Source organism: Polypterus senegalus, chromosome 3, assembly GCF_016835505.1.
Source record: "Polypterus senegalus isolate Bchr_013 chromosome 3, ASM1683550v1, whole genome shotgun sequence".
NCBI classification, from domain to species: Eukaryota; Metazoa; Chordata; class Cladistia; order Polypteriformes; family Polypteridae; genus Polypterus; species Polypterus senegalus.
In genome coordinates, this window is record NC_053156.1 from 212,720,475 (window position 1) to 212,747,228 (window position 26,754).

General features: G+C 36.8%; 1 protein-coding gene across 1 annotated transcript in view; it reads left to right on the plus strand.

Annotated features, from left to right (window-relative positions):
• Positions 1-26,754, plus strand: part of trdn (triadin) — a 251,814-nt gene that overhangs the window by 45,430 nt on the left and 179,630 nt on the right. The window contains exon 2 of the mRNA XM_039749803.1: positions 25,399-25,611. Coding sequence (XP_039605737.1) covers positions 25,399-25,611 — 213 coding nt within the window. The remainder of the gene's footprint in view (positions 1-25,398; positions 25,612-26,754) is intronic.

Here is a 26,754-nt window from a genome sequence, read left to right on the forward strand (position 1 = left end):
ACATCTTCTTAGATGTAAACCCTCCATCTTCTTAAAAGAATTCATCACAAAAGCAACCTTGAATGTTGCGGTTTTTAGTGACCTGAACTCACCTTAAGGGACAGTAAGTAGTCGTGCAGCGCAATTTACAAAGAGAGTTTTGCTTCGATGGCGCTGATCACACTCATTCGCAATGATTGAAGTGTCGTAAACAGTGCGAGAAGAGAGGACACGGCATGAAACTGCAAAGCTCTCGACCCGGTGGAGCAGCCTGACATTCCACGCCTCTGAGCGTCCACTTTGTTCTCATGGCCCCTCACCGTTGAAGGCGGTGTCGCCTTCACATTGTTTACAGCTCGGCATAGTTAAAAACCAGAAAGACGCAAAGTTGTTTTCCTCATCTCTTCTACTTTCAAGTACTGCCAATTAAAAAAAAGTTATAATGTGGCAGTTTCCGCGACAATCACGTGGACGAATAAATAAAACTTCTCTGTCAGAACGTGCCTGGTGGCGGATGGCTCAGTGCTGGAATCCAGAGAGGAGGACTGGGACAGGGCGACTTCTATGGGATAGATTGTGTTTGTGTTTACTTCTTTTTAATATCAGTAAAATAACTCTCACACAAATAATAACAATTCATAAAGACGATATAAAAATGGCATCCACAAACGAAGTGATTAGTTCCTGTATTATAATATGTTCTGTGGTCATACGTAATTTCCATTTCGTGTGGTCATACGTATTTCTGTTTCAAACATGAAAAGAATTTTATATATATAGATAACAACTTAAAAAAATTGGCAGAGAGGACTTTAGCTTATAGCAAAGCTTCTTAAAGGTTGTCAAAGTTTCTGCCTCAACTACATGTCTTGGTAGTTTGTTCCACATTCCCACAACTCTGTATAAAGCAGTACTTCCTGGATTCAGTCCTAAATGTACTCCCCCTAATTTCCTCTAAGCAACTTGTAATCATTACAAGCTGCCTGCTGCCTTGAAATCTTGCATATTGTGATCTGCTCATTTAGCCAATAAAAGGTGTCATTTTGCCTGACTTCTCATTGCTGTAACATAAAAATCAGATTACTTATAAATAGACATTCTTATATTGCATAGTTCACAGGATAAAGTATCTTAAAATCTTTGCTTATGCCAACCTGATCATAAGAGAGATCATTGCTATTGGCTGTCGCTCCTTTTTCAAGAAATAGCTATGCTTTATGGGTAAGCAGCACAATGTGCATGATGATCACAGGCTGCCTACACAGAATGTGTTTATTTTTTACAAGGACACAAATAAACAATTGGTTGTAAAGGGAAAGTCTTCTCTGGGAGTACTTTGAGTATATCACTGTTGATAACTAGAGCAAGTCTGTAGTTGATTGCACTGGTTTCATGTGTGTAAATTACCAGGTATGAACCCAATGAATTTATACATACCTAAGCTGTTTTTATAAAGAAATCTATTAAGACTCCGAGAACCAAGGCACGATGTAAAAACACAAACCTCCCAAAGAATGTCAAATGACAGGTTATATGCTGGTCAGTAGGCTTTAACTTTACTCCCTTCAGAAGGTCTACTTGTCCCAGTCAATAACAAACAAATAGAGAGTGTTCTGGCCTAGCTATTTATTAAATCAAGAATGTCCTGCAGAATGTGTGAATTACCTGCCTTGATCTAAAGTTCAAAATGCCAAAGTAAACATCCAGCTCCTTGAACAGATGGACTCTACCCAACATCAGTGACTCAGTATAAAATATTCAGGGGATAACTCTCTGTAGAGTTGGCTGGAGCAGAAAACTGCCTCACTGAGTCTTTTATCAGCTGATTTGAATGTTTCTACAATTCCTTTCCCACATAGGCACAGTGTTTATTTTTTAAATCTTCACTGAATAGACATTTTATGAACTAAAATGAAAAATTATCTGACATGATTCTCTCAAAATAAAATAAAATGAATTGTTGTCACTCTCCTCTGGACTTTCTTCAATGCTGCTGATTTCTTGTAACATACAGACTGAAACTGTACACAATACCATAACTGAGGCCTCCCTACTGCATTATATAGCCAAAGAATACTTGTATACTTTTTGCTAAATAACCTAACATTCTATTAGCCTTCTTGATCACTTCTGTACACTGTCTTGATGAAGACAGTAACAAGTCCACTATGACTACTAGATGTTTCTCATAAGGTACTTTCAAGTTTCAAACTTTTCATTGCGGACTCAAATCTAACATTTCTGCTTCCTATGCATTGTACTTTACATTTACTTACATTAAATTTTATCTGACACTAATCTGCCATGGCCTGAGTGTTGTTCAAGTCCCTCTGCAAATATTTAGCTAATCCTGGATAATCTGCCCCTCTACCCAGTTTGGTATTATCTGCAAACTCAGTTTATTGCTTACTGTATACTCTTACTGCGGTGGGCTGGTGCCCTGCCCAGGGATTTGTTCCTACCTTGCGCCCTGTGTTGGCTGGGATTGGCTCCAGCAGACCCCCGTGACCCTGTATTAGGATAGAACAGGTTGGACAATGACTGACTGTATACTCTTATCTAAATTTTATATCGATTCTTATCTAGATGTGTATTATGTATATTAAAAAGGGCAGCAGCTCTAACAGTATTCCCTGTGGTACACAGTATTTAAAATTCTGAAAAACTTCCCTCACCAAAACCGTTAGTGTGCTTGAGCCAATTTCTACACACTGCACCATGAAATCACAACTTTTTTAGTTTCATCACTGTTTCGTGTGGTTCCTTATCAAATGTTTTTTGAAAATCGAGGTAAATATCATATGCATCTCTTATCATAGGCATTTCTTGCTTCCCCATAGAATTCCAGTATATTAGCGCAACACTATCATTTCTATTTGAAACCATCTTGATGAGCTGCTTGATCTTTTCTAAATTGTTTTCATCAATTTATCTGTGATGCAACTTGGGCTTACTGGCTTATTATTACTTGGATCAGCCCAATCACCCATTTTATACAAAGGATATATGCTGGCCAGCAGCCTTTAGGAATTTCTCCAGTGTGCAGAAATTTATGAAATGTATTGTCAAGGGTTTAAATATGTACTCACTAACCTCTTTAAGCACTTTGGGATAAATTTTATCTGGTCCTGGTCATTTGTTAGATTTCATTCTACTTAATCTAAGCAATACTTCTCCCTCTATAATTTCCAAATCACTGAGCATTTCCTTAGTAGTCCCTGTTACTTTTTGGATGTGATCAACTTTTTCATACATATAAACTTTAAAAAAATACACGATTAAAGAATTTGTCATTTCATTATTCATATATTTTAGCTTGCCTTTACCATTCCTGGTTCTCCTCACCTTCTTTTGACCATTTTTTGTATTGGTAAACTGAAAGAAACTGTTTGGGTCATCTTTAGACTTTTCTGCAATATTTCTCCACAACTGCCTTTTAGTTTTCATTTCTCCTTCTTTTAGCATTGTATTCATGCTCTCATATTGCCCTACCAGTTCACACTTGCTCAAAGCGCTCTATTCTACAGTCACCTGGGGTACTGAAGGAAACGAGGAGGACTTGGAAACCTTTATTGACAATTGTTTCAACTGTGCCCAGTGGAAGGTGGGCTGACCAGATGGCCTAGGTCATTCTGACTTTCATGATGCAGAATCTGATTACCATCAGACCTGCTATTTGATGGACTTGTTTCCATTTTCTGATTATTGCCCTCCGGAGGTTTACTTTTCTCCAATGGCCATTATAGGAGCTTTTTCTTGTTTTTCTCTCCTCTGTGTCAGCTGGTCAAACAATTCAGGAATTGTGGTAACCCTACCCAGGGCACCCATAAAGAATCTAGAAATTATGCTTGTTTGAGACGGCATGACAATGAAAACACCAGAGCCTCCTCATTCCTTCATGTCCAGACCTCTGAGTCTATGCATTGTAAGGAATTAGTGCTGTCACCATATTAATTACTCAATGTGCTGTTTTCAGAGGAGGTTGAAATAGGAATGCATATTTCACCATAGAATTAACAGAAGTGGGAATTCCTGGAAATTTCCTGAGAAGAGCTGGAATTGGTAGCTTGGGACCGAGAAATCTGATCTGACATGCCACCAAAACCCTCACCAGGAAAAGCCTTTTCTGAAGATGAGATGTAGTTTGTACTTTAAACTATCAGACATAATTTAACTATGTAGCACTTATTTCTAACAGTTTCCCTGGCAAATAGCATCCTTCTTCTACTTCTGCTAATCATACATTTTTTCTTTACTTAATCAAGAATATTTTTATTTCTTTGCTACTCATATGTAGTTTTGTATACATTGGATTTCTAATTTTCTTCTGTAATGTGAGTTAATTATTTCAGTTTCAAAATTTTTATACTAGGCATATTGTGAATAGTTTATTTCCAACTGTAATGTTTTATTTGTGCAATACTAAAGACAATTATAAGCTTCAAGATCTATAAGCCTTAATGAGTTTATCTTTAGCATATGTGCCTCTTTTGTTACTCTAATCCCTTGTGTGTAGTCATTTGCTGAAAAGTGATTGTTACATATGACATCTATTAGCTGACCTAACTGCAATAATAAAATCCCAAGAGTTCAGAATGGGATGTGCTGTCTTAAAGATGGCCATAATATATGAAAGGCATCAATCGGTAATTTTAAAACAAAACAACTACAGCATGCAGATAATAAAAAGTTAATAGCAATCATTACAATAGAAATTGTAAAATAGCAAACTAAAACAAGAAAGAGAACTGGTATAATCTATCTATACTCTCTTAATATTAAGTTCAGTATCAGGATTAAAAACAGAAGAAGAAATTACTAGAATTAACATTGCACCTTGCATTTGAAGATATTATTGAGGTGTTTGGTATTAAAAAATATACATAGTATCATACCCAAGACAAGTTTTAGCATACCTGTGAATATGTGCAGTTATCATTTGTGATTTGTGAGAGGTAGGGGTAGAGAACCTCCATGAATATTAAAATCCAATAATATGCTTTAGACCTATTGTTATCTTCTTATATAATACCATGGCTGTCCATTTGTCTGTCCAGGATTTTAAATCACCTGTAGCTCGCAAACTGTTTGAACTATTGACCTGAAATTTGATACCCATGTACTACATAAGTCTACTATCTGCATTCGGGGTGATGATTGACCTCCAAAGTTATTCCTCTTTTTATTTTTATTTTATTTGATTGTAGAATCAAGTCTCGGCAGCAGCCAGCACACTACCATCTTCGCTGTCACTTCCCCTACCTATTCATATCTTAAATCATTCTTGAGGCAGATTGAAGACTTAAGTGCCAGCTTAAGTAAAAAATTAAGGAAAACGTACTAAGTAATTGCAACACAAACACTGACTTAATCAGTTTTAACTCGAAAAGATGCAAACGAAAGAAGAGAAGAAATGGGTCACTAGTGTGGAGAAAACAAAAGCTGCTCATGAAGCAGCAAGCACATCAACCTCTGAGCAAATGAATGCTAAACGTACAGAGAAAGAGTATGAAAACTATGAATGTTCAAGTCAAGTGCATTCACTGCACGTTATTGTGCAGTTGCTGGTTACTATATATTGTACGTTTATTTCATTAAATACAATGAAAAAAGTCCGGCATCATAGACGCAAATGATGGTGATGTAGTTATGAAATGAAATCCCCTGTGAACAGCCAATATTTCCAGAAGAAGACATTTTCCAACCCAGAAGAAATCACGTGAACAAGCAGGCACATGACAAAAACATAAATCCAGAGAAAATTGTAATCTGATGGGTGTATTTCAAATCCAGTTGTGCAGTAAAGTATTACAACAAAAGACACCACTGACTGCGATCCTGGTTGCTTGTACGGGTCATTTTTAAAACTAGCACCCTCATCTTTCTTCCAGCAGCTCTTGCGGCAACCGCTGAAGCTGCCCAATGATGCAGTAGTTCCAGGTTTGCTGGGATTTGCATTTCTTTTAAGTAGCTGGGCCTCAGCATTGTCTGTGGTTTTCCACAATAGGTTGCAAAACTTGCCAAGTAATTTCCATTTAATTAAAAAAAATTGACAAGCCCATGAATATGCGAATCAGGGAAATTTAAACCCACAAATCTCAAGAGCTACCCTATATTTGTTTCATTGTTTTCTTTTTTTCTTTTTTGTTTTATCCAGTGAAATGCTATTTCTTGACAACTACTTGCATGTTGGAGAAGAGGGAGCAAGCAATAACATGATGTATAATATGGCTGGCAATCATACATAAAGATGATAACGTTAGGATGACAGAAGACACCAAACACCTTGATATGCAGTACATATATCTACTTCATAATAATATGAAGGCAACTTTCCAAATGAATAACAGTAATTAAATTTATTATGTAATTATTATGTGCAGTAATATGAAGAGTCCTAGAGACTTTGATACAATATCTTGGTTTTGTGCTTCCATGGTCAGTCTAATGTTAAATGCTGCATCCTAATTTTTCTTTTGTCTCTTCATTTAGATTTTATTTGAAAATAATCAATTATGCTCATATTACTTTGCCAAAGTCATTCTGCTATATAAAGCAGGTTGACAGAAAGCCACAAAAAATGTTTTAATGAGTGGGTGCCGCTACAAGAAAGCATTACATGTTTTAATAAACAGTGAACATGTTTTGCAATAAATTTAGACAGCATCCACATTAATTATCACACTACTCACAAATTATACACATACAGTGGTGTGAAAAACTATTTGTCCCCTTCCTGATTTCTTATTCTTTTGCATGTTTGTCACACAAAATGTTTCTGATCATCAAACACATTTAACCATTAGTCAAATATAACACAAGTAAACACAAAATGCAGTTTTTAAATGATGGTTTTTATTATTTAGGGAGAAAAAAATCCAAACCTACATGGCCCTGTGTGAAAAGTAATTGCCCCTTGTTAAAAATAACCTAACTGTGGTGTATCACACCTGAGTTCAATTTCCGTAGCCACCCCCAGGCCTGATTACTGCCACACCTGTTTCAATCAAGAAATCACTTAAATAGGAGCTGCCTGACACAGAGAAGTAGACCAGAAGCTCCTCAAAAGCTAGACATCATGCCAAGATCCAAAGAAATTCAGGAACAAATGAGAACAGAAGTAATTGAGATCTATCAGTCTGGTAAAGGTTATAAAGCCATTTCTAAAGCTTTGGGACTCCAGCGAACCACAGTGAGAGCCATTATCCACAAATGGCAAAACATGGAACAGTGGTGAACCTTCCCAGGAGTGGCCGGCCGACCAAAATTACCCCAAGAGCGCAGAGACAACTCATCCGAGAGGTCACAAAAGACCCCAGGACAACGTCTAAAGAACTGCAGGCCTCACTTGCCTCAATTAAGGTCAGTGTTCACGACTCCACCATAAGAAAGAGACTGGGCAAAAACGGCCTGCATGGCAGATTTCAAGACGCAAACCACTGTTAAGCATAAAGAACATTAGGGCTCGTCTCAATTTTGCTAAGAAACATCTCAATGATTGCCAAGACTTTTGGGAAAATACCTTGTGGACTGATGAGACAAAAGTTGAACTTTTTGGAAGGCAAATGTCCCGTTACATCTGGCATAAAAGGAACACAGCATTTCAGGTAAAGAACATCATACCAACATGATGGTCTGGGGTTGTTTTGCTGCTTCAGGACCTGGAACGCTTGCTGTGATAGATGAAACCATGAATTCTACTGTCTATCAAAAATTCCTGAAGGAGAATGTCCGGCCATCTGTTCGTCAACTCAAGCTGAAGCGATCTTGGGTGCTGCAACAGGACAATGACCCAAAACACACCAGCAAATCCACCTCTGAATGGCTGAAGAAAAACAAAATGAAGACTTTGGAGTGGCCTAGTCAAAGTCCTGACCTGAATCCAATTGAGATGCTATGGCATGACCTTAAAAAGGCGGTTCATGCTAGAAAACCCTCAAATAAAGCTGAATTACAACAATTCTGCAAAGATGAGCGGGCCAAAATTCCTCCAGAGCGCTGTAAAAGACTCATTGCAAGTTATCGCAAACGCTTGATTGCACTTATTGCTGCTAAGGGTGGCCCAACCAGTTATTAGGTTCAGGGGGCAATTACTTTTTCACACAGGGCCATGTAGGTTTGGATTTTTTTCTCCTAAATAATAAAACCATCATTTAAAAACTGCATTTTGTGTTTACTTGTGTTATATTTGACTAATGGTTAAATGTGTTTGATGATCAGAAACATTTTGTGTGACAAACATGCAAAAGAATAAGAAATCAGGAAGGGGGCAAATAGTTTTTCACACCACTGTATACAACAGAAAGAGCTTACTGATTTATAATGTTATGTTTAGCACAAACTTCTCAGTGTGAATTCTGCAACAAATCCACCTTTTTTAAAGATAATTTAAATAAAATACCCAAATCTTAAAAATCAGAGATCAGAATCTTTTATTTTGATATTAGTTCACCACAGAAAATAAGATTTCTCCTCAGAAAGCTTTTTGGTATTAAATAAAAACGTCTCCAAAAACAAATAATTGTCACTAAACAGCAACTGTTTTGAAACATTACATACAAAAAAGCAGTGTGCAGTCCCCGGCATTATTATGGAACACTATATGCCTGTATTTTAATTAAAACAACATATTTGCATGTTGTTCTGGTCCTAAATCCATTATTTATGTTCAGTGAAGGAGGCTAAACATTTTTGCCTGTGAATTTCTGTGTTTCATCTTTTCATTACAGCTAAGATAATTTGAGTGCAGGGATAATTACTACTTTGCACCGAAAAACTGCCAATACAGGTTGTGGCCCACGATATTAAAATGCTTTAAGAAGGTTTGATAATGGATCAATGGGTAACACTACTGATTAAATAAAAAAAGAAATGGAAGATATTTTCAAGTTTGCAGGTAAAGTATGTTATGAATTAATTCCAATGTTATGCTGTGTTGCCTGAAGGGCAGTAGGACAAGTAACCAAGCTAAAATGTTGAAACCAGATCAAAATATCGAAGCACCAAACCCAAAATACTACAGAAGAATAGTTATAAAAGTAGATAATCAGAAGACTATTACAACAAGCTCACACAGAGCTTTGTTCTATAGTATCCACAATCTTGGACAACCTTGCTACAGTTTGGTTGTGCTAACATATCAAAGCTGTGGAAACCAAACACAAAATGTTCATAAAATGGCCACAAGCATGAAAAACAAAATGCTATCTCAGAAAAAACAAAAACTATCAACTTAGTCAAAGCTAAACTAAAAGTAAAAAATGAATGTGGAATCTGAATGTGTGTATAAAAGTTCAAATGGAAAGAAGAATGTTAAGAAAATAAAACTAAATCATAATCATAACTGATGCCAAATGAGTGATTAGGTTGACTGCTTTCCACTCTGCTCTTTTATCAAGTACTGGCAGAGGTTGTAAATCAACTTTAAATCCTTTTAAATTACCAATCAAAAGCTCATGGTACTTTAATCTCAGCATATCCTCTGTTTTAGTTAGACAATGATAATAGTATATACTTTGTTTTATGCAATTATAAAATTGATTCAGTCATTACTTTGTAATAAGTTGTTCACAGCATGCCCCATAACATGGCAATTAGCAGTACATAGCAAATAAGACAAATACAATATCAACCTACTTTGTATACTAATCATAAAAGAAATTCAGTTTTGCAAGTAATAAAAATAATAATGCCAGAGACACTTAGAGTCTTAGAAGTGAACTTCACAAATGTTAACAAGGTTTTTACAAAGACCTTTCCAATGTAAACACACTTATAATATGAGACTATACAGAAAGGTACTTTGTCAACATTGTTTTAATGTAACAAAAGGAGGATAGATTGATAGTTTTAAGGTTCAATCCAAAAGTATTGGTTTATGTTTGCATGGACTGCCTTCTCCTTAAGTGATGATATATACAGTATCTAAAAACTTGAGTACACTAGATAAAGACAGTCACTGGCTACAAGCTGGCTGGAGAGCAAGGGAACAAGAGCAGAACAAATGAATCATCCTCTGTGAGCAAGTCAAGAAGGCTCCAGAATCCCAACTGCCATTTGCACTTTGCATGATCTTCCCCTACAATGACATCCCACCTGTAGTCTGCATCCCCCTGCACTCCCTGGACTTTTGTGTCTCTGCTGATCAAGTGAGGATAGAGCTGCAAAAACTACATAAACAAGATTTCAGGGTGCTGAAAGCATTTACCAGCTGGTTCTGTGGGATCCTTCAGCACCTGTTCTCCCTTTTCCTGAATATGCAGAAGGTTCCTCATATTTGAAAATGGATCATGTTCTACCTGATCAACAGACAACAGTTTGTCAGGCTGATGGACTGTGTGACAGAAATGGTGGTGTGTTATACTGGAGCACCTCAGGGAACTACACTACAGACATATAGCACAATATGAGCACTTACTATTTACGGAAATTTTCAGATGACGCATCCATCATAGGCTGTACTTATAATGGAAACGAGTACAGGAAGGCGGTTTGAAGACTTTGTCTTGTGGTGCAGGGACAACAACTTGCAGCTATTCATCAGCAAGTAAAAAAGCTGGTTGTGGACTTCAGGCATGCCAAGGAACCTCTGAGACCAGTCACCATCCAGCAGGAGGGAGTACCTGGGGGTTCACATAAACAACAAACTGGACTGGTCCAACAACACAGTGGCTCTGTACAAGAACAGACTGTTGTTGCTCAGGGACCCGGGTCTTTTGATGTTTGTGTCAAGATTCTGGAAATGTTCTATCAGTCCATAGTAGCAAGTGTGTTATTCTATGTTGCAGTCTCCTGGAGAAGCAACCTGAGCTGAAAAGAAACAAGATTCCTCAACAAACTTACCAGGAAAGCCTGATCCATCACTGGGTGAATCCTGTACACACTTGAAGCTGATTTAGAAAAGAGGATGGTGGTAAAATTGGATGCCCACTCAAAATCAAAGATACAGTCATATGAAAAAGTTTGGGAATCCCTTTCAGCCTGCATAATGATGTTCACTACTTTCAACAAAAAAGATAACAGTGGTATGTCTTTCATTTCCTAGGAATATCTGAGTACTTAGGTGTTTTCCGAACAAAGATTTTTAGTGAAACAGTATCTAGTTGTATGAAATTAAATCAAATGTGAAAAACTGGCTGTGCAAAAATCTGGGTACCCTTGTAATTTTGCTGATTTGAATACATGCAACTGCTAAATACTGATTATTGCAACACCAAATTGGTTTGATTAGCTCATTAAGCCTTGAACTGCATAGACAGGTGTGTCCAATCATCAGAAAAGGTATTTAAGGTGGTCAATTGCAAGTTGTGCTTCCCTTTGACTCTCCTCTGAAGAGTGACAGCATGGGATCCTCAAAGCAACTCTCAAATGATCTGAAAACAAAGATTGTTCAGTATCCTGGTTTAGGGAAAGGCTACAAAAAGCTATCTCAGAGGTTTAAACTGTCAGTTTCAAGATGTAAGGAATTTAATCAGGAAATGGAAGGCCACAGGTACAGTTGCTGTTAAACCCAGGTCTGGCAGGCCAAGAAAAATGCAGGAGCAGCATATGCGCAGGATTGTATGCAAGTTGTATGCAAATGCTCATTTAGACAAGCCAGATTCATTTTCAAACACAGTGCTTTGGACTGATGAGACAAAAATTGAGTTATTTGGTCATAACAAAAAGCACTTTGCATGGCAGAAGAAGAGCACCGCATTCCAAGAAAAACACCTGCAACCTACTGTCAAATTTGGTGGAGGTTCCATCATGCTGTGGACCTGTGTGGCTAGTTCAGGGACTGGAGTCCTTGTTAAAGTCAAGGGTTGGATGAATTCAACCCATTATCAACAAATTATTCAGGATAATGTTCAAGCATCAGTCAAAAAGTTGAAGTTACGCAGGGGTTGGATATTCCAACAAGACAATGACCCAAAACACAGTTCGAAATCTACAAAAGCATTCATGCAGAGGGAGAAGTACAATGTTCTGGAATGGCCATCACAGTCCCCTGACTTGAATATCATCGAAAATCTATGGGATGATTTGAAGCAGGCTGTCCATGCTCGGCAGCCATCAAATTTAACTGAACTGGAGATATTTTGTATGGAAGAATGGTCAAAAACTACCTCCATCCAGAATCCAGACACTCATCAAAGGTTGTAGGAGGCATCTAGAGGCTGTTATATTTGCAAAGGAGGCTCAACTAATTATTGATGTAATATCTCTGTTGGGGTGCCCAAATTTATGCACCTGTCTAATTTTGCTATGATGCATATTGCATATTTTCTGTTAATCCAATAAACTTAATGTCACTGCTGAAATACTACTGTTTCCATAAGGCATGTCATATGTTAAAAGGAAGTTGCTACTTTAAAAGCTCAGCCAATGACAAACAAAAATCCAAAGAATTATGAGGGGTTCCCAAACTTTTTCATATGACGGTATTTGCATGAGTCTTTATGTACTATATGTGCACTCTTGTCTTGTATCCTGGTTGAACTTAAATTAATTGACTAATTATGTAGTGCTTTTCTAACCTCCTAAAAGCATTTTAAATGGACAATGGGGAACCACTTCAACCACCACCAATGTGTAGCATCTACCTGGCTGATACGACAATAGCCATTTCTTTGCCAGTATGCTCACCACACATTAGCTATTAGGCGGTGAAAGAATGAGATTGAGAGAGGAGATATGGGATGATTAATAGGTAGAATGACCAGGCCACGGTGGGCAGTTTAGCCAGGGCATCATGAAATGAGCAACTCTTTTTGAAAGATACCTAGGGATCTTTTATTTGCACATAGAGTCAGATATTTTACTTCTCATCTGAAGTATGGAACAATTTTTACAGTATAGTGTCCTGAGAACTGCACTGGGGCAATGAGATCCACACCCAGATCACAGGGTAAGTGCCACCTGATTACCTCTCCCAGTAGCAACCCAAGTTAAATTCTTAGATGGTGCCCCAAACGTACAAAATAAACAAGTTGTAGTTAGTTCAGAATTCTGCTGTGCATTTACTGAGCCAAACTAAGGCTCATAGTCACATTACCCCTAATCTGTATAAACTTCACTGGCTCCCAGTTAAGTACCATATTAACTAAGATTTTTGTCCTCACTTACAAAGCACTCCATGGTCTGATTCACAGTTACTTAAAACATCTTAAAGATTACCCATCAGCCCACTCACTGTGCTCTTTTTCTGGACTTCTTGTCCCATAAGTTTGCTTGTCTTTCTCCCTCAGTTTTTGGTGTCTTGATTTTATTTCTCTATTTAAAACACATCACAAAGCTCACCTTTTTAGATTTTCCCTTTCAGTCTCATTACATCCTTCTTAATTATTCTAATGATTTGTTGTTTTATTAAGTTTTTAATCTGTGTGTTATGAATAGGTTCATTATTTAGATTTTTGTATGTTATTTTCTGTCATTTTACAAGCATTCGTTTTGGGGATTTCTTGTGTCCTAGATCCAGAAACTGAATTTAGATCTTTGAATTAAAGATTACTTTTTTTTTTTTTTTTGTTATTTTTCAGTCATTTTCACCGTCATTTTTGATTAGTCACGATCACAGCCATTTTGGCATCTCTTCATTAGGGCTTCCTCTCAGGGTGTTAGAGTCATGCCCTCAGAGGTCATAATCTTCAATTAATGACGTGACAGCTTGAAACCTCCTTGTCTGTCTGTGGATTTTAGTAGTTTCTGTTGTGCCTTTATTTCTTTTTATTCTCTGGTTTTTCACTCAGTTCAAATTGTTGATTTTGATTTTGTTCCTGAATTGGCCTTCGTAACAGTGCAGCTTACTTCTTGGTTTTGACTAATTTTTTCATTTTTGACTTGGTTACTACTCAAATGTTCTTGCTAGTTAGTCTAGAATAATGAAGTGTGTGTTTTATTTTATTTAATCAACTGCTTATTTAATTGTACCGGGTTTAACCTGTAATCATTCCTTGTGTATCTAGAAAAGCACAACTAAAAAAATATGTTACTATTTTTATTATTACCAAACCTTACCATTCTCAAGCCCTGATAATCTACTGCAGTGTTACTAGGGGCAAGAGCCAGTCCCAGCAACACTGGGATCAGGGCAGGAAATAGCTCTGGACAGAATTTTCACAAAATACTTTTAATTGCACAGTGGCATATTATGATAAATTAAATGCTTTGGCTTCAAATTAATTTAATTGAAAGCAGCAGGGACGCAGGATCCCCTGAAACTTGTAAACAAAAGAACAGAAATTTAATAGCCAAAAACAACAGGTAGGACTTTAGTGTGGGTTTGAACAGACCTAGGAAAAGAGTTTGAAAATGTAAAAGGTAAACTGAATTAAACAGATCCATCTGTCCAATGATTTAATCCCAACTAATATAATAAAGTGATAAGTAATTTAGCATTTTTTGTGTAATTCTTGTACAATATTATACGTTATTACTTTATCATCCCCATATTTGATGATTTTGGGCAGCATGGTGGCGCAGTGGTAGCGCTGCTGCCTCACAGTTAGGAGACCTGGGTTCGCTTCCCGGGTCCTCCCTGTGTGAAGTTTGCATGCCCCCACCGTGTCTGTGTGGGTCTCCTCCAAGTGCTTTAGTTTCCTCCCACAGTCCAAAGACATGCAGGTTAGGTGCATTGGCGATCCTAAATTGTCCCGTGGGTGTGTGTGTCCTGCAGTGGGCCCACGCCCTGCCCAGGATTTGTTCCTGCCTCGCACCCTGTGTTGGCTGGGATTGCCTCCAGCAGACCCCTGTGTTAGGATATAGTGGGTTGGATATTTGATGATTAGACTATTTAATAGAAGCAGCATAGCAGTATTGTCATGTGTACAGAATACAATAAAATTCTTACTTGTATGTTCCATCAACTTCCCAGTATCATGATAAATAAAAGGAAGACCTGAGAATTTCACCAAGCTTTTGGAAGCATGGAGGGACAATCCTGACACTAAATTGTTTTAAGTCAGAGGTCCTTTTATATAATTGACTAAAGAAAATTCAATAGGAATCTACACATCCAAAGCAACTCACATCTGCTGTGTTTATGCATCACTTGAGTTTATTTTACTCAGTATAGAGCACTAACATCATTCAAACTTCTACTGTGCTGATCATGACATCACCGAGGACTGACATATTGCATCTTGGTTGGACATGCAAGTAAAAATTTCATTGCACTTTCTGCACGTCACAATAACTTTAAAGTTTGAAAAAAATCTTCAACAGTCTTCATCATGACTATCTAATTCATTTTACTGAAAACCAAAGTTGCAGTGTGTTTTTAGTTTGTTAATCAGTAATTAACATTCAGAGATACTAGTAATACTTGTGTAAATCAGTCTTCATGGTTTCTTGGATGTACTCTGTCTTAAGATTCTACTGTGCAAACGTGTATTGGCCACAGGGGTGATTTTATTCTCTATACATTTATTATTCTGGAGTTATATTATTTTTAACTGAAGGCAATGTGTACTTATTTGAGCTAAGAAACTAAAAAAACAGTCAAACTGAGCAATAGGTTTAATAAAAGACACTAACCAGCTTTTTATTAAGAGACTGGATGGCCTGCCGTGAAAGAAATTAATTGAAGATGGGGCTGCTGCCAACTGAGAAACTGTGCTGGCATCGTTCATTTTTTTCTGCAGTAATTTTTAAAAAAGCTAAGTGTCACAATGGTGTTTGCAAATGGGAAAGTATCCAAAACTGACATGGCTGTGTGTCATCATGAATATAAACAGGATTGATGGTTGTTGGACTTTCACCTTTATTTTATCACTGTGGCAGCAGTTACAGGCATTTTCCATATAGGTGGATACTATTAGATTAATAATGCAAACCGTGAAAGGAGAATGCTAAAATTCAATGGTTAGCTCTGCTGCTTGACACATAGGAGCATCTTGAGTTCAAACTGCATGTTTTCTTTGTGTGGAGTTACCCAATGATTCTAAACGGGCCTTCGTCTTTGGGGTGTTTATCCAGGATTATTTCCTGCCACCGTACTCGCAGTATTGTTGACAGTGGCCTTGTCTGCCCAGCACTCTGTATTTTATTTAAGCCGGCTTGAGAATGTTGTTTTATATCTTTAAAACATTAAAAAACCATGATGACATTTAGCTGTGTCCAGCCTTTATGGTTTAAAAACAAATAACCAATGAAAAAAATAGTGGTTTTATATCAATTCCCAACAAACACTAATATAAATATTAAGAAGTGCTAAAGCTCACTCTTTTTTGTGCTCATGACTGGGGCTCTCCATGAAGCGTGATGAGGTCTATAGGCATATCTCATCAGTTTCTGGCAACCACATGAATTTTCTAATCAATGACTCATCTCTTTTATCTCCTCTCAGCCACATTATCTTAATGAAACAAACACAGTGCAGTCTTTTAGATGGTATCTGAATTTAATTAACAAAATACTAAGATGATAAAATCAATTTGTGGGGGGAAAAAACCTGCCATCACATTTGTCAATAATACAGTTTCCCTGGTGTTGGAAAGAAAAGGCACCTTTTCTCATTTCAAACTATCTATCTAGACAATCACACAAGATGTATTGAGTAAACTATCAAAATCATCCTAATTATATGACTTCCTAAATTCTTGGCCATAATTACAATAAATAATCCCTCCTATTATATCATGCTTTAATCTACAGGGACTAAATATACCTGTGAAAATGTCCTTCTTGACTTTTCTGCTGATTTTTTTCCAGTCCACAGATGCTTACTTTCTTACAAAATTGATGCAATGAAAATGAGCTTCTTCAATATTGTTATTTACTAGTAAAGAAAATTATGATGTTTGATGCTTCTTTTAAAATCTGCTAGTATTAAAATTTGTTCAGGGCAGGGGTTCTTAAACTTTATAATCTGAGGACCCCAATATGAAAATTGTTATCATGTTGGGACACAAGAATAGGATTATTTCTATAATGACAGCAGAGTCATACATAGACAAATAACAATGGCCTTATAATAAACAGTAAATATTTTTGTTTCTATTCAAGCATATTTCCCCACATGAATTTAACTAAAAGAGAAAACTGGAAAGCAAATATATTGTTGTTTAAAACAATTATCATTCAAAACTGTGAATAGCATTCTGAGACACACTATATGGCCAAAAGTGTTTGGACACCTGACCGTCACTCCTACATGTATGCAAGCTTGTTGGTTAACTCATTTTAAAACCATAGGCATTAAAATGGAGTTGGGTGATAGGTTAAATATTGATTAAGAATTCAGTGAACAGTCCAGTCTGAAATAGTTAATGCTTGGGGCACAGTTTTTGGGGGAATAAACTGAAGCAGCACTTATTTATTATATAGTGCCTTTCACATCTGTCTATTTATTACATAGAGCCTTTCATATCTATCTACCGATCTATCTATCTAGTCATTCCACATGCTGTCGTGGTCCTCATCATAGTGTCAATGCACATCTTGGCCTATCCAGTACCATGCCCATAGGACAAATCTAAAATATATTATAAAATATATTATACCTTTTCCACCATCCTGCTCAATCTGAAGCAATCTTTCTCATTTCTACTCCAAAAATTCCCCTGCAGACAATCATGCACTTAATCACGATTAAAAATTTGAATCGCTGCCCAGCACTAATTTATATACACCAATTGCAATGGCTAACCCCGCACATCGTTGTCCCCCACCGATTGTTTTCGTTTTTGACATGTCAAACTAGTACCATGGTCCCTTCATCTCACAAGCTTGCCTGTGTTATTCCCTACTCTCTCTCCTTTCTTTCTGTGTCTTTGCTTATCAGACCTGTGTGTGTGTGTGTGTGTGTATGGTCTACTCTGCTCATGCTCAACCACAGCCACTAGATGTTGGATGCATGAACCGCACTTCTCATTGCAAAAGACCAGTGTGCAGTAAACAACAATGTGCTAATGACAGAGATGAAGACACACAACAATGACATGAAGCAAACACCCCAGCTCAACAATGTGCAAGTGAAATGCTCCTGTAACAGAGGGCAAGTTTTGAAATTTTCACTAAAAGCATCAGGAGGTATTTTCTCAAGACAAAGGTTAATAGGACTCATATGCCAGTGACACAGCCAAGATATGGTATAGTCAGTGCCTTCTTATAAAAGCCAATGCAGAGGCAAGCACTGGTGGGTCCACGTTCTCTGCACTGGGTAGGTCTTAAGAGTAAGCTTGTAGCGGACTAAAAAACACAGCTAAGATTCACACCATCGATAAGACAATGATTTACTTATTTTTTCAGTGGGGATCCCAGGATCGTACCCAGCCTTGGCCCGACTTACACACACTCCTTCACAGAGACAGTAGGCAAACAGAAATGGCAGAATGTATTGAACAATAATAAGCAAAATATAATTATACAGACTACAATGAGATTATGCAATAAGCATGAATTCAACAATAAGAAATTACTAACAAAGACTACAACACAATGAAGTCCATGAATTATGGCAAATGATGAAATGAAATGTTGGAGGTAGATAGTCCAGAGATCAGCACGCTGTATATAAATATAGTCCTATCGGTATTTCCTGATGAAATGATGGTGTGTGAATGGGATCAGGAGTGCTCCTTTCTTCGCAGGATGACAACAAATCCTCAGTCCTCATGTAGCAGGAAGACACCAGACAGTCCATATACCCAAAACAGAAGACGATCCAGGACAAAACAAGAATCCACAATTTTCAAAACAGAAAGGCAAACAAACAGGCAACTACAGACACGAAACACGACTTTTTCTCTCTGCAGAACTGGCACCCTTTTAAATGTCACGCTGGCCTCCTTGTGCCCAGCAGCCCCTGCACCCTCAATAAGAGCCACTGCAGGGATTTCTGGAAGTTGAAATTTCATTCCCCTGTAGCACTGCTATAAGCTGACGCCTTTTCCAATTCATGAATACAGTAAAACTGCTAGGGAGCCTTTGGGTTGTTTTTTGTCCCGAAGACCACACGCAACTATTATTACTTATATTTTCGTATTGTGGAAACAATGCCTCTGAGGTATCACTGGCATTTACAGGGCATATCTCAGATTGTATACCTACCACCACAATAAAAAGTGCTCTAAATAGATTACAGGATACCACAGAATTCACAGTTTGAAAAAACTGTGTAGATTTACACCTAATATTTGGCAACCCATCAGAAACATAGCCATGACCCAGACTTTCAGAAGCATTGGTCTAAGGTACAGGTAAAAGAACTGACAAAATAAATTTCATAATTAAACGATGTGGTGTGAAGAGAATATCTTTTTAATACTATACAGACTTGTGTGGAGTATAAACAATTACGAAGTACAGCAGATAGGTTTCACATTGAGTACTTCCCCAGGAGACAGGCTCTTATGGTTGCACATATTTACATATATTATATACAGTTAAAATAAAAACAGAACTTCAACATAAAAATAAATAAAGCAAAAATACATACTTTTTGTCTGTTTGTATATAAATCAGTTAATGTATCCATCCAGATAGACTGGTTTAGATATATTTACTGTACTTTGGTGTTTGTGTGTATGTGTTCTAAAACAAGAAAGAAACACGAAAAAGGCTTGAGGCATGTTGGTGACTATAAAATAAAATAAAAGTCCAAAAAGAAAGGATCTTTTTACAAAGATATCAATTCCATCTTTTCACACTGGGGTCCAATGTAGAACTAACTCCAATATGGCCAGCCTTCTGGTCATATGGGATCTAAGTAGGAAGGGGCAGGCCCAGGAGGGTGGACAACAGAAGTGACATCAGTGGTGGAATGGCAGGCAATCTTCCATTCTGCAGAACAAAAAAAGAGAAGGCATTAGTACACAGTGCCAACCCCTGGTTTGACAGGTAACTACCATCATCAGAGCCTTTAAGATGCCTCCCATATGCACACGTGTGACAGTGTATAGACTTTTGTGTAAAAAGTATAAAATAAATTGGAAGTTAATAAAATGACTCATATGTCATTTGTATGTTGTTCTCAAAAAGTACTATAAGTTTACTCTTTTTCCATCAAGTAAGCACCTGAGTAAAGAAAGACATTATTATTCATTTGAAATACACAGGAGAAAGCTGACTTTCTCCAGAGATTAAATTCTCTTGCAATATCTTGTCATGGCAGTACGCACATCAAGTATTTACATATTTTTTCTTATTTGAAAACAACAGATCGCAGGTTTAATGCTCAATGAATCTGTGTGAATGGAGTGTGTTGAGGTGGTTAGGTGCATGGTTATACCATTCTTATATTACACAGAAACAGGAATGTGGACTGTTCATTCTGTATCTTTGATTTCTGATTGGCATTCAAAAATGGTAAGAAGCTCCAGCTTCCCTGTATTAAAATAAGAAAATATAGAATATACCATTTCAATCTGGTTAATTCTTAGAGCTAGATAGCCCTTAAATACTAATAAGGAATAACAGAATTCATCAAATGACTAATGATAAAATCTTGTTTATGAGTAATCACCCGACAGATGCAAACAAAAAATATCAGAAGAAAGAAACTTGAATAGTTGAGGAGTATGTAAAAATTATTTCTTTTTGGTATACTGTCTTTTAAAGTTAGAAAAAAATTCAAATGCAATGACTGCCTAGTCTCCACAGAAGGCTAGCATACACCCCTAGCTCTTAGATTAGGAAGTTTGAAATTTACATCTTGTCCTCCATATCTTGAACGGCTAAACTGTTGGAATGTCCTAGATATAACATCAGTAAAATGTCCTTGATGACTGCAAATGACCTATATGTTGAATGAAGAGAAACTTTTTAATGCAGTTATAACTGGGATTAAAGAGGTATGATGTATGAATTTGCATCCTCTGTTCTTCCAAGGAGAGGCATATGGCCAATCATATTAACCACAATGTTGGATTCCTTTAATGTTTTCTGGGTAGATGAAAATGGTATATACAGTGCATTCAGAAAGTATTCACAACGCATCACTTTTTCCACATTTTATTATGTTACAGCCTTATTCCAAAATGGATTAAATTCATTTTTTCCTCAGAATTCTACACACAACACCCCATAATGACAACGTGAAAAAAGTTTACTTGAGGTTTTTGCAAATTTACTAAAAATAAAAAAATTGAGAAATCACATGTACATAAGTATTCACAGCCTTTGCCATGAAGCTCAAAATTGAGCTCAGGTGCATCCTGTTTCCCCTGATCATCCTTGAGATGTTTCTGCAGCTTAATTGGAGTCCACCTGTGGTAAATTCAGTTGATTGGACATGATCTGGAAAGGCACACGCCTGTCTATATAAGGTCCAACAGTTGACAGTTCATGTCAGAGCACAAACTAAGCATGAAGTCAAAGGAATTGTCTGTAAACCTCCGAGACAGGATTGTCTCGAGGCGCAAATCTGGGGAAGGTTACAGCAAAATTTCTGCTGCTTTGAAGGTCCCAGTGAGCACAGTGGCCTCCATCATCCATAAGTGGAAGAAGTTCAAAACCACCAGGACTCTTCCTAGAGCTGGCCGGCCATCTAAACTGAGCGATCGGAGGAGAAGGGCCTTAGTCAGGGAGGTGACCAAGAACCCAATGGTCACTCTGTCAGAGCTCCAGAGGTCCTCTGTGGAGAGAGGAGAACCTTGCAGAAGGACAACCATCTCTGCAGCTATCCACCAATCAGGCCTGTATGGTAGAGTGGCCAGACGGAAGCCACTCCTTAGTAGAAGGCACATGGCAGCGCGCCTGGAGTTTGCCAAAAGGCACCTGAAGGACTCTCAGACCATGAGAAACAAAATTCTCTAGTCTGATGAGACAAAGTTAGAACTCTTTGGTGTGAGTGCCAGGCATCACGTTTGGAGGAAACCAGGCACCACTCATCACCAGGCCAATACCATCCCTACAGTGAAGCACAGTGGTGGCAGCATCATGCTGTTGGGATGTTTTTCAGCAGCAGGAACTGGGAGACTAGTCAGGATAAAGGGAAAGATGACTGCAGCAATGTACAGAGACATCCTGGATGAAAACCTGCTCCAGAGCGCTCTTGACCTCAGACTGGGGCGACGGTTCATCTTACAGCAGGACAACGACCCTAAGCACACAGCCAAGATATCAAAGGAGTGGCTTCAGGACAACTCTGTGAATGTCCTTGAGTGGCCCAGCCAGAGCCCAGACTTGAATCTGATTGAACATCTCTGGAGAGATCTTAAAATGGCTGTGCACCAACGCTTCCCATCCAACCTGATGGAGCTTGAGAGGTGCTGAAAAGAGGAATGGGCAAAACTGGCTAAGGATAGGTGTGCCAAGCTTGTGGCATCATATTTAAAATGACTTGAGGCTATAATTGCTGCCAAAGGTGCATCGACAAAGTATTGAGCAAAGGATGTGAATACTTACAGTATGTACATGTGATTTCTCAGGTTTTTTATTTTTAATAAATTTGCAAAAACCTCAAGTAAACTTTATTCACGTTGTCATTACGGGGTGTTGTGAGTAGAATTCTGAGGAAAAAAATGAATTTAATCCATTTTGGAATAAGGCTGTAATATAACAAAATGTGGAAAAAGTGATGCGCTGTAAGTGCTTGCATGGTACAGGATCAGTCTGGTAACATGTATAGCTTTACACACAGCTGTCTTTCTGAGTCCTTATTTCTCATCAGCAGTCTACTAGAATTCTTCAAAGCCTAATTTCTTTGGGTAGGTTTGGGCAGGTCTTCCTCCGTGATATTAAGAAGTGCAATTAATTATGCACTTGGAAACCTCTATCCTTCAATTAATGCCAGCAAACTGAGATGATTAAATGTGTGGACGGTTTAAGCATCAGAGACAGGATCTTGGACTGACAGCAAGAATTTCTTCATGATAAAATACTATTATTTTTAATTATTAGGTGGATTAGAATTTGAATCAGTCTAATAGTGTGACTTTGGGAAAAAACAAACTTGGAACGTGTCATGTGCACAAATTACAGTGTCTCTTACAAAAACAGGATCTTAATTAAATTTTAAAACAAGTAAGCCTAAACATTATATTTGCAATCATAACAGGAAATAAAGTGGTATTAAGATTTTAAATATACATAAATACTAGTTCTGCATATCTCAAAAGTCAATGCCCCTTTGCTTTTGTAGCCTTTATAGGCTAATGGTACAAGCCCATTGCTACATCCTAAAGACTTAACAGTGCAACAATATTCTAGAAATGTAATGTCATGAATTTACTGTGTTCTGTTTACCAGTCTTTTGTTTGTTGCTATGGTTAGTGCAAGAGGTAGTCAAATGAGTGTGTTGGTGAGCGAGTGGTGTGGGAAAAATGCAAGGGAAATCTCAAGATATCAATGAGAAAGCATCCATGAACTAGCCTGAACAAGAGGCTATGAGTAAAGGAATCAATGTGGTTAAACATAGAAAAATATTATATATTGGAATATTTTCTTATAAACAGAATAAACTACTGTAATGTTTAATTGACAAAGAAGTAGAACCTCCTTTCTCAATATGCAATAGTGTGATGCACTAACTACCCTGAAGGCATTTTAAAATACATATAGATTACGAATTATAAGGCATTTGATGCAAGTCAAACATTAATTTCTTTTGCCATCTGCTCCTTGTGTTATAAGTAATTTTTATAATTCAGATGTAAAATAAAACAGAATGGTAATGTTTGCATCACTACATAGCTAATGGGAAGTTTAGTTTTATTTCCTATAATTAGATGTTCTTATAAATCATTTCAGACACTTTGTTAAAATTCTAAAGCCTAAGTTTGAAAAATATGTGTTAATTTAATTAGTAGTAAAAATAATAGGTTAAAGAAACATAGCTGGGGTATGTTTAAAGAAACTGTTTTAGCTTTCAGATAACATGCTAAGAGATGTTAATGGATATATTTCAAGATAATTTCTGATGATCTAAATAACTTTTGAAATTATCGTAGGATAAGATAAAATGTATTTTTCATGAATTACCTGTTACTCGTATACATAGTGAAGTATATTTAGCTCCTGAGACTGAAAGATGAAAAATGTGCACATACCTGAGCAATATTCTGTATTTAGAAAAATGGAAAAATGGGAATGTGGAGCCTAACTGTTTCAGTTTATATTGATTTACTTTCTAAAATGAATTAGGAATTGAACAGTCCAGACTGGAACTTCTTCCTTCACTTCTGCCTACTATGCTGAATGAGAGATGTTCTCTGGAGGACACTGGTGCTACATTGCCATCCATTAACTCGGAGCCCCCTTGCCAGCATGCGCTGACCATTACCTAATTTTCTATATGACTTAGCTGCAAAAAGCCACAGTATTTTTAATTATTTGTCCTGTATTGCTACCAACAGTATAGTATTTATACTAATAGATTTAGACATTTTGGCCCTATTCCCAAAACACTATTACATACCACCCCATAATTTTACTATCATTCCTCTTGTGTAACAAATTTTCCTTAATGTTTAACCATATACTGTACATTCCATTATTAAAAATCAACAACCGATAAAGATAGATTTGCTCCCTTAATTTCAACTCATATTTATGGCAGAATCGTATAAAAATATGACAGCAGAATCTGTCTTTGATAATGCCAAATTGTTTCCAGGTTGAATGTTTTATTTTTTCCATTTTCCAGACCTGTTTTTCCAAAATGTCGACATTAGAAAATTACAATATGGTCTATGTGTTAGCATATTTTTCTACCATCTCCCACATACGTTCCTTATACCAATATAAAATAAACATTTTCTAACAGCTGTCTATTATCAGAAATCATTATCAATCAAAAGTGAGCAATCATTTCAAGATGAAGCTAATCAAATAGATCAAGCCTACACTCTTTAAAATTAAAACTAGCAACTGCATAATTTTCTTCTGTTACTTCACAGATACATTATACAGCACTGGGCATTTTTAAGACCATCTCATCTGACCTCAGTTTGGCCTGCAGCAGCTCCATTCATCTATCCATTCTCCTAGCTGCTTAAGACATTTAAGTTTGTGATAGGATGAAGCTTATACATTGGGTAGATGGTAGAAAGCAACTCTGAACAGGATGGACAGGACAGGCATACTCACTCATATTTGGTCACTTGGAGTTGCCAAATAACCTAACACATTTTAGATTTCTGGGAGAAAACGCAAAGAATCTGAGTTAAAACCTACACACCTATGGAGAGAACTAGCAAACTCCAAACAGACTGTGAAAGTGTCAGAGTCTGAAACTACTCTGCTGCAGCTGTGAGGTAGCAGGAGCAACCACCTTTATTTCAAAACAAATTCTTCGCTTTTGAAAATGATTTCATTCCTTGTTTTGTTTGTTTCCCTATTCTGAGTGCAATTTACTTGAATAAAAGCATAAAGTCATACTCAGTACTGTAGTTTTCTAATATTTCAGTTTTCGCTGAAAACTCTTTATACTGATTGCTCATGTATGTGCATAAGGCTACAGTACGATGACAGATTTTTCTCTTCTCTTTTATTCAGGTCGAGCATACGCTACCACAACTACTGTAATTGATGCAAAGAATGGAAGTATCTCAAAATTATCAGAGAAAACACCAAAGAAGTCAGTTGCCGATGATCTGGCTGCAACATTTAGCTCTCCAGCTGCATGGCTGCTTGTTGTGGCTTTAATTTTTACTTGGTCTGCTGTTGCCATCGTTATGTTTGATTTAGTGGATTATAAAAGCTATGTTGGTAAGTATTACACATTTGTTTTGTCAATTTTCACAAAGTTTTACTTGAATAATAATAATAATAATAATAATAATAATAATGTATTTAATAGGGCTTATCAGTTGTAGCTTATCGAGTACATTTAGTATGGTACATTTGGAAAATGTTTCTTGCATTTTCACTTCTTTTGCTCACTGTTGCATTTTCTTTTATTTTGTAAATATCAAGAAAAACTGACAATTTTATAAATCTTTTAAATAGAAATACTGTATATTCCTTACAAGTTAAACTTTTTTACCTGCCTGTATATTTTACTTATTAAATAAGGTCATTTGACACTTCCTTCAAATGTAATGATTTTCATTGCAAACTTTATACAAATTACATTAAAGAATGTGTAAACAATTCAGGTTTTAGACTTTCCCAGTCTGTGTTCAACACAGTTATTCAAACTGTGCATTAGTACAGCATATGCCAAAGCCCATTGTTTTTTTCCATTTTATAGTATGATGTTATTTGAAAGGCAAATAAAAAAAAAAGAATAACAATCGCTAACCTGTCTTTGCTAAATGCAAACATTCATTCATTTGATGTGACATGGATTTACTTGTTACCTAACTGAACTGAAAATATCTTTTCTTTGTAAAATAGGAAATTTTATGTAATAGTAAACTTTATGTTATGCCTAAAATGGTAAAGATAGTATGTTTTCTCTTTAAATTTAACATTATGATCATCTGCTGCCATTCTTTTCTTCTGACTGCACCAGTAGGTTGAAGGTAGAGTTAAATTACTGAACATTCATCTCTGTTTCTTTACGTAGTAATATGGTTCACTTTGCATCAAACTGAGATTTGATAGGTTAGATGGTGAATGAAGCAAATTGTGCATCTCTGGTGATTATTTTTGAAAATCAGTGACTTAACTGCAGGGTTATACACAGAAACACTACTGGTTTTAGAGTTGAAATAATATTCTGGATATATTTATAACATTCTTAAGTGCAACAGGTTATCTAAAACAAGTCCAAGAATAAATACAACCTTTCAGTTAAGTAAAATAAATGTAAATTGGTGGTTGCAAATATTGTGTTAATATTTTAGAAATGGAGTGCAGAGTGTTTTAATGATCTTAATCTGGGTTCATATAACATTCTACTAGATA